Below are 12,509 nucleotides of genomic sequence, written 5' to 3' on the forward strand. Positions count from 1 at the left end.
TCCTCAGTTCTCCTTCACAAGAAGGCTGTAAATTATGGTTTAAGGCAGAAGTTTGGCAGGCAATTGGGAGCAAGATTCCTTCTCATCTTTTGTGGAGCCATTTATTTCTTTGGAAAGGTATCTTTCCAAGTTTATTCCATTTCAACATTGAGATGCTCCTATTCTTCTAGCGGAGATGAATGGGTTCATTTTACACTGTGATCACAATGTCAAGATTCTACAGAATGGGCTGTCACTGTCTCCTTTTGTAAATGATGCAGCACATCTGGTTCCAGCCCTACCCTTATTGGTTAGAATACATTACAGAAGCCATGCAGGAAAAACAAAAGGGAGATGGGGAGGAAGATGAAAGGAAGATAGCAGAATCCCTAGAGTTTTGCCTTAATGGTGGCCTAAGGCACATACAAAGTTAAGCCAAACTAAGAAAATCAGGTAAGCAACAATCCTTTTCTCACATACCTCATCAGGCGGCTCCTAGGAGCTGAAGTCAAGTATGACTGCTGCTTGGTAGGAAAGATGCAGTAGGAGAATTAAGCTACCCTGCCTAACAGGATCAATCATGCCTTACTTTTCCTGGGATCTTCCTTTTTCTAGTTGAGTATTGCTGTATCTACCTAGCTTCTTGGGCTAAAATCTAGGAGTCAATAATTATTTGACTCTTTGGCTTTTCCATTCTCTCTCCAACTGATTCCCCAATCAGTTTCACTGTCTTGCAAATCCTGTTCTACTGCTTTCATTTCTTTATTTGTTGGTCATGGGCCTTGAACTCAGGGCCTGGGCGTGCTGTCCCTGAGCCTGTTTGTACTCAAGGCTAGCACTCTACCAATTGAGCCACAGGGACACTTCCAGTTGCTGAGTGGTTAATTGGAAATAAGAGTCTAACGGGGACTTTTCTGCCGGGGCTGGTTAAAACTGCTAGCCTCAGATCTCAGCCTCCGGAGTAGCTAGGATTACAGGTGTGAACCACAAGTGCCTGGCTTCTACTGTTCTCTTTCATCTAGATCACTTTTACTTCCTGGCTTTAAGAGCTTTCTATACTTCTGATATTGGCTTCATTTTTGTTCAGTGCATCCATAATAGACACAGTAACTTTCAAAATGTAAATTAGATCATGTGAGCCTTGCTTCAAACCTCCCAAAGTTTCTAGTTGTCTTTAGAATATCATCCATGGAATAACATTCCATCTAGGGTCTGTAATATCTAGGCTTCTTTCTGTCTGGTTTGTATTCTTATCTCCAACACTTGGAATGATCGTTGCCCCGCCAAATGCACAGGTACCACTTATTAAATACATGGACAGATAGTGCTTGTAAAATAATGGCTGCAGGTGAGTAATAATTAGTGTGTCATTAGCTCTGGATGTGCAGAAGAGGAACCACAGTGGAAACGAGAAAAGTCCACATGGTGAACTCCATGGTAGGTGTTAGAAATATGATCTCTAAAAACCACTAGAGTCAGAACTGAAGATACAGAAACAAAGAATTATCTCTTCCAGGCAAAATATACTTCTGGGAGCAGGCAATGGGCTTCCTGCTTTATGTCAGCTCAGCAGATCCTGTCCCTCTTCTTGGATGACTTTTTATGTATTTGTGGCTTTTAACTAGTGGCTGGGTCTCTCTGAGAGTCACATGCCTCACCTCATTGGGAGATTTTTTTTTAGTTTAAAAAAAAATTTTGAGACAGAATCTCATTGTACAACATAGAATACTCTTGAATGTCCTGGCCTCAATCTTATGATTGCCCTGCCTCAGCCTCCAGAGTGCTGAAATGAGAGGATTATAGGCATTGCATCGCTACCTTTACCTTTGGGTCCTCCTAACAGAGGACTTACACATCTCTCTTCCAAACAGCAAGTACCACAATTCTCCTTAAGTGTTCTTTTTTTTTTTTTTTTTTTTCAGTTGTGGGGCTTGAGCTCTGGGCCTAGGCACTAACCCTAAGCTCTTCAGTTCAGCTCAAGGCTAGCACTCTACCACTTGAGCCACATCACCACTTCTGGTTTTCTGGAGGTTTACTGGAGATAAGAGTCTCATGGACTTTCCTGCTTGGGCTGGCTTTGAAATACAATCCTTAGATCTCAGCCTCCTGAGTAGCTAGAATTACAAGCATGAGCCATCAGCCAGCTTCTCCTCAAGTCTTGAAGACACATGTGAGATGAAGATAATTAATTAAGCTGCTTTTCCAAAGTAAAAATCTTACTATCTTAAACATAGTAAGATTTAAAATGCTTTTCTTCCAGTAAACAAAACAAACAAAAACAAAGCATTTTATGCTTTAAAGGTGAACTTACCCAAATAAGTTTGTCAGTTTATAACAATTCAACTAAACACTTTCTTAATCTATTTTGCATTATGAACCCAAAGAAAATAACATCACCTTGAAATTTTTGTGGGCAAAAAATGAAATGCTTTGTTTTCCTCTATTACTCTTCTTTTGGTCTCATTTCTTTTCTTCTTTACCCCCGCTGTTATGTGCATACTGCATTCTCTGTGTGTGGTGCTATGGGCTTAGTAGCATGCTTAGCACAGGTCAGCAGGCCTAACCAGAAGTGCTGGTAGGAAATAAAGGTAAGTGTTTTCTTTGTAAGTATCCTTGGTTTTGCTTTACATGTCATATACTAATCATTTGAGCTGTATCCTTTAGATTGATCATAATAATTTTTCACTATGCCTTTCTAAGAGGGTAAGTTGCCTGTTTGAATGCCTTATAGACTTTAAATTCATGCGAAATGTGGCTCTAGAAGAAATTAGGTTACTGTTCCTTTTTGCACAAAAGGAAAATGTTCAGGTAGAATGTAGATGTTGCTTCTCTCTCTCTCTCTCTCTCTCTCTCTCTCTCTCTCTCTTCTTTCTTTCTCTCTCCTGCCCCCCTTTACCTGAGCAAAGAAGTTTCCAAATGTTCCCTACCCACTTTTGGAAACAGCAATGGAAGGAATTTCTACTCCCTGTGTATGAGCAAAATCATATGGTTTAACTGGTTTGGTGAGGTCATAGAAATATATCAACCAAAATTGTATAACTCAAGTAGCTTGTAGTTTTGTTGATTCTGTTGCTCCTGGAGGGAATAGCAAGTTCATATATTGTGAACAGTCTGGATCCAAAAAGGCTAAGTTGGACAAAAATGATTAAAATCTAAAATGTATCTTGTGGACATATGGGCCTTGAGAATGGCCATTAAGAGATTCTTAGCACCCTCTCCCACCTCTAATCTGCCCTGGGGGAAGAATTGGGCAGCATCGGTGTCATCTTCCTCAATGCAATCAGGACTTTTTTTTCCCTCTCAAAATGAGTGCTTTTCTGTGTTTTACTTTAATTTTCTTGCTAGTTTTGGCTTCTTGAAAAATAGGATTCTCACAGATCTACTGTTAGGGTAGGTCAAGAAAGCAAGCTTAGTACATCTAATGGTGAATCTCTTCTCTCTCTCCAACCCCTGAATTCATCAGGTAACTAAGACAAAGCATCCATTAAAAAAATGAGTTCTTGGAATGTATCACTGAATGGATTCATGGCTCATGGAAGACTCTTTGTTCTATAATAATAAAGAATTCAAAACTCTACTCCTTAAAATTTATGAATCCCAGAAATCTTCCTTCATGATTTTGCTTTATTTGCCATCAACTAAAGGGTGTAGATAAGTTATTTTCTACTTAGACCTAGCAATGATCAGTTTAAGCAGCCTTAAGAGATTCAAACGATTTTCATGCAATCAATATTTATTACTTACAATATAAAAGAAGGGGAAATACATCTACACACAATCCAATAAGTAGCCAAATGCTGAGCATATTTTTCTTGGTTACTAAAATGAATGAAAGCCAGGTGCAGGTGTCTCATGCCCATAATTCTAACTACAAAAGACACTGAGACCTGAGGATCACTACTCAAAACCAGCCCAAGGAAAGTGTGTGAGACCCTTATCTCCAATTAACAAAGAGCCTGTTGTGGAGGTGTGGCTCAAGTGACAGAGCACCAACCCAGAGTATAAAGGGCAAGTGAGAGCATGAGGTCTTGAGTTCAAATCCCACCACCATACAAAAACAATGAGAGAGAGAGAGAGAGAATTTATGTGTTTAAGATATTTTTTGAGATAACTTTATATGTTCTTGCTAGTTTCATTGAAATTTTTAATTTTCTATCTGATCCATTCTTTATTCACAGTGAGGCACTTTGTATATTTCTCATTTCTTTGATACTGCTTCCTTGGCTTTTGTTCAAGTCTGTCAGAATGTCTCTTCCCTTCCTAGCTTCTTCTGCCTTGAAAAAGAGACAATGTGTGTGTGTGTTTCAGCCTTGAGCTTGCATCTGCATCTTCTATCACTTATGAATGCAGTATGATGACTGGACCATAGATTTGCTTTGCTCTTCTTCTCTATCTCGGTTTCTGGATGAATTTTTGAAAAATCACTTTTTGACTAGTGGGATGAGTTGACCTTTTGGCTTAATGATCAATGCCGTTGACTCTTTGCTTCTGGAGGCTGAGGGTTTGCTTGGAAAGAATAGTGAATGAGATTCCCAGTCTTTTGCATGTGATGTGTGTAAATCATCGGCTTTTCTACTCTTAGAGCAATAAGAACAGGGAAGGTGTCAAGTGTAACCAGTAGGTGGTGAGAAAGTGTTTTTTTTTTCTTTTTGCTTCACATTTTTTAGTTAAAGGGTGTCACATTCTAAAACCTTAGTCAAAGGAGTGGGTAAATTTTTGTGATTAACTCTGATTATTCTGGGCATGTCCAGGTATAAGAAGCACTGAAGTAGCTATGAAACGTTAGCATCCTCTAAGACACACTGAGTAAACTGGTTGCTGGTGGCTCACACCTGTAATCCTAGCTTCTCAGGAGGCTGAGATCTGAGGATCACAGTTCAGAGCCAGCCCGGCAGGAAAGTCAGTAAGACTCTTATCTCCTACTAAGCACCTAAAACTTGAAAGTAGAGCTAGGGTTCAATGTGGTAGAGCTCTAGTCTTGAGCAAAACACTTAGGAACAGTGCCCAGGCCCTGTGTCCAAGCCCCAGGACCAACTGAAAAAACACTGAGCAGAGATAATCTTTACAACTCTGTGGCTAAGATGATGTCCAATATCCCCACATGGACTGGATTTATACTCATCATTTGATCTCTTAACCTGGCCCTCAACTTTAGAAATTAAGCAATATACAAGAAAGTTTCACACAGAATAGATGCTACCTTATAGGAGATGTTTTCATAGTCTGTATGTGCCACAGTTCTGCCTTGACAGCCAGTATTGTCCATGTTGGTCTCTACTTCCCTCTTTGTTATGGAAGCATTTACATATAGAATAAAGAAGATCCAAATATTAAAACACAAAGGCATATTTATTTGTTCTGAGAACATCTGCTTTTGTTATAAAGTACTCACTTGACATGGTCCATTTTGTTACAATTGGCCTCTCAGTTGGCGCTTGTAAAGGCTACTACTGCATTTTAGACTCGAGTTTTAGGAGATAATTGGCAGTAGTATCTAAGGAGATACTAAGAGTCTCCTAGAAGGACATCCCATTGTAATGCATATTTTTAAAAAAAATTCTAAGGATAAACCTGCTCACAAAGAAAAGCTGAGATGGAATAAAATGCTTTATTAAAGAATTATATTTTTTCCCAAAGATACATTGAATGAGTTTATGGCATCAGTAAATTGAGTACTAGTCATGTATATTGGATTCATTTGATTCTTGTCTGTTTGGTTTACAATTTAAATGCAGAAACATTTTGGGGATTTTTAAACACATTTTTTGTTGTAATGACAAACCTTTTCATTAAAAAATTCTGCTCATTTTTCAAAAGAATTTCCCCAGGTGTTACTACCATAACCCTTATAACTAGCAGACATAAGAAAACTACTTACATCTAAGAAGTACAGTTTAAAGTTATTTAGAGATGTCTTTCTATGTGATCGTGTGTGTGTGTGTGTGTGTGTGTGTGTGTGTGTGTGTGTGTATTAGCAAGCAATATACAATAACTTCTTTATTACATATCTTTTCTTCCAAGTTGTTTTCAAGGATAAGGCTTTACACATATAGACTAATTTAGAAATATACATTCAACAGCTTCCTATATGGACTTACCTTTTCACTTAAAAGAAACTTTGTCTAAGACCTCTAGTTCTATGCATCTTGCCTGAGTTCTCTGTTTTCATCCTTCCACTCTTTTATTCTCTCTTGCTATCTTTTGTTCTTAACACAAATCCTTGTTGCTCCTATTTCTTCATGAAGTACACTTGAACTTCATTTGAGCATCAAGAACATCTCTTAAGTCAATTTGACTTATTCTTTCACTTAGCAGCACTTGCCAAGAACCATTTTTTGACTTAAAAAAGTTGACAAACATTTGCAGTATTTCACAGTTTAGGCCTTGAGATCTTTGGAAGGATGATGAGATAAATCAGGGACCCCTCGCATTCCCTTCAGGAGCATAATGATGGTGTTTACACCTTGACATTATTTCTATTGTGAGGTTTATTATTGTGATTTTTATGGCCATTGAATTCTGATAGGACTGTGGGTTAACAGAAATGTCACATTAAGGCAACATATATTGTAGAGTTCTTTTCTCATCCAATGGGTGGATATATGCTAAAAAGCCAGACTGGTGTATCATGCCTAAGCTTCTTTAAAATAGGTGAGAAATTTCCTCATGTCACCAAGAAACTCATTTCAACTGGACTTTGAGAAACAAATGGCAGCTGACTACTGATTCCTACCAATGTTCTTCTGTTGCCATTGGTATTTTAAGACCCTGTATTTACAGACACAGGAGGACACTGGTTTCCTTCTTTATGTTTGAGTTGAGACTTTGCTTCTTGGTGTTACTCTGGAGGAACTTTCTGGATCATTGGAAGTGGGTTGGGAGTAGGAGGAAACATAATCTGTTGATCTACTGAAGCTGGGTCATGTGCACCAGTGTGGCATTGATAACACTGATGTCACCAGCATTCCTTGGAAAACTGACTAACTTTGGCACTTACCACCATCCTTACTTAGGCAAAGGACCTGAGACCCTGTATGCAGGGCAGAAGCTCAATGACAATGAATGGCACACTGTCCGGGTGGTGCGGAGAGGGAAAAGTCTGAAGTTGACAGTGGACGACGATGTCGCTGAGGGTGAGTGCAGTGGTGGGCAAGTCTGGCTCTCACTATTTGGTTGGCAAAAGCATCCATTTGCTTAATAAAGGTAATAAATTGTGTTTGCTGTGGACAGTCTCAGGCAAGACTAAGAAAATAAGTGTTCCTCTATAATTTCATAATTCTCTTTTACCCATCTGAATGATAGAACTTACCCACTACTGCAATTATGTCCTTATGGGTCTCTTTCCTTAGGCATAGAGTTTATATGTGAAGAACAGATATACAGAATCTTTTATTGTTCAAAACTCTCTTATTGTTCATCTTCCATATTCCAGTTCCTTCCATCAGCGAACCAGTCACTTCAACAAAGGTAAAGAGATATGATTCAGGAATTCACAACATGACAGGGAAATGTAAATACTTAGAATACTGCTTGGAAGGTGCTAAATAAGGTTTGGCTTCATTAATTATTCTCTTATTTAATTGTCATTAACTGAGTACTTATTCTATACCAAGTACTATATTAGAATGGACTGAGGAAATGGCCAGTCTTCTAGTAGATGAACTTCACATTTAGGAGGGCATTGGGTAAGTGGATTTGTGTATGTAAGGGAACACTCAGAGTAGCCTGTGTAGCCCATGTGCATTTTCTGAGTGTCTGTGGTATGTCAAGAAGTGTGCCAACATTGTAGAAGATATAAAGAGCCATAAACTTATATTTCCTCCAACAGGAAACTCATCTAGTTGATTAGACGGCAGTCCTATTTGGAAACAGGACACATACATTTTACAGAACAGGAACATGAAGCTTAAAAAGACTTAAGTTCATTAAACTCATGGCTGTATAATTTCACAAAATGTAGCTGCTGAAGAAAATGATTTATTATTATTATTACTGTGTGTGCTGGTAATGGAGCTTGAACCCACAGTCTTGCTTAGCTTCCTTTCCCAAGGCTCTATCACTTGAGCCACAGCTCTACTTCAGGCACTTTACTGGTTAATCAGAGAACAGAATCTCATGGATTTGTCTGCCTTGCTGGCTTCGATCTGGGATCCTCAGATCTCATCCTCCTCAGTAGCTAGGAGTACAGGCATAAACCACTAGGGCCCCACTGAAAATGCTTAAAGTACAGAAGGAAATGTAAAGGAGTGGGTTAGGAATGCATTTCAGGAAATGAATGACAGCATTCATTCTCCCCTCAAAAGTAAAAGCAAGCAGAGCCACTTACACAACACAACTCCAGTTATGCATAGACATAACCTAGTAGTAGGAGGTGTGGTTACTAGCCTACAAACCAGAGGAATAACTTGTCTTTAACACATGAATGTAAAAGAGGAGATGTAAAAGAGGTTGTACATCGAGAACCTTCGATCCATCTGCATCAATTATTCAGGAAATCTGCATGCGCTATTGGTGCAGACAGGAGCCTGAGCTGCAAAGATGCACTAATGCCTCTGGGCTGGGCCAAGTGCTGAGATCCCGGTGCCTTGTGGTTCATGGCATGTTTCCCATAGCAGCCACTAGATGGCACCCTCACCCCAATCTCTTCCCATCAAAGGCGCTCCTTTCATTTTCCCCCAGGAGAATGAATCCATGCTGACAGTGGTCATAAAAGAACTGCAGAACTTAGGGCTCCATAATTCCCTCTCTGTCATTAGTCTTTTGTGGAACCTTTACAATAAAGGTAATTATAAATTGTGCTTCTGTTACTCTGCATAATTAGAACGTGGAGCTAAACCCTGGAATGCTGAAGTCATCCAGTAATTTGATATTTGAAATTAATGAAACTCTTTTACTTTTCAGCCACACCCCCTCCTTCCCCTGCTGAAGGAAGAGGGCAGCCACTAGGATAAAGCAGTTTGCGAGAGGAAAAGAATTGTTTTGCTCATGAGCTATAACCTTGGGTTGCACTTTTACAGTGATGTGGGTTAATTTTTGTTCACAGAAGTCATAAAATCAGTCCATAGACAGCCTGTCTCCAGGTTATTAAGTGATGTCCTATTGACTTATTTAGTAATCCCTTTTGTGCTGTTTAAGACCTCCCAGTGTGCCAAATTTCCAAATAATTTGTAGAAATTATGCAAAGAATAGGTTAGACTCACACAAAATCAGGAGCAAAGAAAGGAGTACTCCTCAACCTAGTGGTTTTCATTTGTTACAATGTAATTGTGTCCTTGGAAGTACAGTTGACAGCTAATAAGGCTTGATTGACTGACTGGGCTGAATATTTATGATTAAGAATGAAGTAATCGTGAGTATGAGCACCCAGTGTTGCCTGAACCACCCATTCTACTCAGAAAGCCTTTCTAGAACCAAAACTCATGCCCTTTTCACTATTCTGATCCAAGTAGGCTCTCTGTCCTTCCCTCACTGATGCTGTTAACAAAAACGTAAAAAGGTCAGTTTTCAAAGTTTTTCTTTAAAATGTTGTTTCTCGTGTTACTAAAAAAGTTGATAAAACAGGACTTGGAAATGTTAGATCAAAAAAAGTTCTTTATTCTAAGACTTAGGGGAGCCCTTCAAAGGCTAACTGCTAATCATCAGTCATTAAATATGCACTTTCCCAAATATATTTTGTTCCAGAAACTTCTATATCACTTATAGTATGATTTTGAGAGGTGATGATATCCTGGGAACAAAAAGATCTGAGACTTAAGAGCTGGAGAATTGCAGGCAGAATGTAACAATCCTTTACAGAGTTTATAAACCTTTTTTTATTTTTTCCTTAATTGTCTCCCCATGTCTGCAATGTCTAGGTCAATGGACTTGCTCTGAGCCTTTCCCTTTATATTTGCTGAGTTCTTAATATTGATCAAAAGCAACATATGCAGAAATGATGAACAAAACTGACCCCCAAGGAAACATTGAATATAAGTTCTTTCTATCCTTATCAAAGAAGCTTGCAGACCTCTTTTGAATATCATGGAGCATGTAGAAGTCACCATAAATGGTCTCTTCTTAAAAAGAGCCTGCCATGCTGGGCTCTGGTGTTTCATGCCTGCAATCCTAACTGTTCAAGAGGCTGAGATCTGAGGATCATGGTTCAAAGCCAGCCTGGGCAGGGAAGTTCACGAGAGTCTTATCTCCAATTAATCACCAGAAAATTGACAGTGATGCTGTGGCCCAAAGTGGAAGAGTGGATAGATTTGAGCAAAAGAGCTCAGGGACAGCACCTAGGTCCTCCTGAGTTCAAGCCCCATGACTGATCTCCCCCCAAAACAAATAAACAAACAAACCAAAAGCTTGCATTGCCAACCTGATAATCCTAGCTACTCATGAAGCTTAGATCTGAGTACTGAGATTTCATGGTAGCCAATAAAGTCTATGAAACTATTAACCATGTTGCCAGTGGATCTGTGGTTCAATTGGTAGAATGCTATTCTTGAGGGGAAAAGCAAAGGGACAACACCCAGGTCCTGAGTTCGAGACTCAGAATGGATACACACACACACACACACACACACACACACACACACACATCTTGCATTGATGATAAAAGAGAGAGAAAAAAGAAGCCAAATGACTGGAAGTGATTCAGAGAAAGGAAGGGGGTGGGGAAGAACGACTACCAAATATTTAGAAATAGCTAATAATTACAGTCCTCAGCATCATTCTAAATATTCTAAAATATCCACTGACACACTTGCCCATGACAACCTCATATCTATTTTACTTGTGGGAAATGGAGGCATAAAAAGTTAGGTAACTCTTCCAAAGTAACTCAGTTAAGAAGTTGTGAAGCTGGAATGGAAAAACATAGTGCAACCTCAAGAGTTTTGATATCCCCTTCTGTTGTATGTACAGGATTTGTGGGAAGGTACTTCTTTCCCAGAAATTTCCCTAGCTTTTATGTACTTTCAACTCTTGGAGGATGGGTCTGTAGGCAGCTTGCTGAATGTCAGTGAAATATAGAAGTAAAGGTTTGAGCTGGGTCAGCCGGTGGCCTTGATGCTTGGCCATGAATGAGAAGTATGAACTTATTACAACAGATTCTGCATGGGAATTCCACCAGAAAAACTCTATCGATTGCTCGTCTTGGGCAATAATGCACCTGGATGAGTTACACTTTTCTTCAATGACAGTAGGGTGTCTAAGTAAAGGTATGGCTATGGGATTATATATTTGGCACCAATTTGAGGGTTTACCATGGACCATCAGTTTGATCCTTTATCGATGGCTACATGTAAGCTAAATGTTCTCATCTCTCAAACAAAATAATGGTATCTCTCTCCAGTTTTCATTTTGATAAGGGCATTTGTCATATACTGTTTTTAGCACTGGGTCTTGCATTTGGGGAGTAGTTATTAGTCTTGGGTCTTCTTACTTCTCCTTCATCCAGGTTATTTCTCTTCCCTCTGAAATCTAAGAGCAGCTGGTACAAGGTGTTCATATACCTCTCCCTTAGTAGAAAGGAAGTTTGGGCCACACAATTCAGAGGACACATAGATTACATAGATTTACTTTTAATATTTGTTTAGTTTGGCACAGTAGTTAAGACTGAGCAATGTTTTTTAAATTTTTTAATTTAATTTAAAATTTGGGGGGATACCTGTGCTAGAGCTTGAATTCAGGGCCTAGGTAGGTGCTGTCTCTGAGATTTTTTGCTTAAGGACAGCATGCTACCACTCGAGCCACAACTTCACCTTCTGGCTTTTTGGTAATTTGAGACAAGCATCTCATGAGTTTTCTTGCCAAGGCTAGCTTCAAACTGTGATCCTCAGAACTCAGCCTTTGGAGTAGCTAGAATCACAGGCATGAGCCACTGGTACATGGCTCTGAAAAAAAAATTTTTAAATACTTTTACTAGGTGTGTGAGAATATGTCATTTTTTCTTCGTTGGAATCTCCATTCACAGGGAAGTGAGATCTTGTAGTCAGTAGGAAAGATACTTAGCCTTTTCCAGACTTCCGGTTGATCTGCTCTCTGAATCATCCTGTAGCCTTTCTCAGGGACCCTGAATTAATCCTTGAATTCCATTTTTGGCTTCTGTGCTGAATCTCCAAGTTCTCACTCCATGCTCTGCCTCACCCAACACCATTCATTCTTTTTTTTTTTTTTTTTTTGCTTTATAGGGATTCATTTTCTTTTTTCTCTGCCAGTGAGGGGGATTTTCTAAATTCTTAATCATGAAGTTCCGTTTATCCGGAATTTTTTTCTAAAAAGCTCCCAATAAGTGTTAAAATGATCTTTTCTGATTCCCTTTGGAGTCCAGAGAGATACCCTTTTATTGTCTGGAATCACCATTTTTTTTTGCCAGTCCTGGGGCTTGAACTCAGGGCCTGAGCACTGTCCCTGGCTTCTTTTTGCCAGGTGCTGAGGAATCGAACCCAGGGCTTCATTTATGTGAGGTGAGCACTTTACCATTAGGCCGTATTCCAGCCCTGGAATCACCATTCTTACTTTAGAGTTCTATTCTAGATTTCTTTTTTTAT

General features: G+C 39.2%; 1 protein-coding gene across 8 annotated transcripts in view; it reads left to right on the top strand.

The window, feature by feature from the left end:
- Positions 1-12,509, top strand: part of Nrxn3 (neurexin 3) — a 1,433,525-nt gene that overhangs the window by 636,801 nt on the left and 784,215 nt on the right. For all 8 annotated transcript variants that reach the window (XM_048362219.1, XM_048362221.1, XM_048362224.1 and 5 more), the window contains one exon: positions 6,993-7,112. In XM_048362219.1, the coding sequence (XP_048218176.1) occupies positions 6,993-7,112 (120 nt within the window). The remainder of the gene's footprint in view (positions 1-6,992; positions 7,113-12,509) is intronic.

This window comes from Perognathus longimembris, chromosome 14, assembly GCF_023159225.1.
Source record: "Perognathus longimembris pacificus isolate PPM17 chromosome 14, ASM2315922v1, whole genome shotgun sequence".
Lineage (NCBI taxonomy): Eukaryota > Metazoa > Chordata > Mammalia > Rodentia > Heteromyidae > Perognathus > Perognathus longimembris.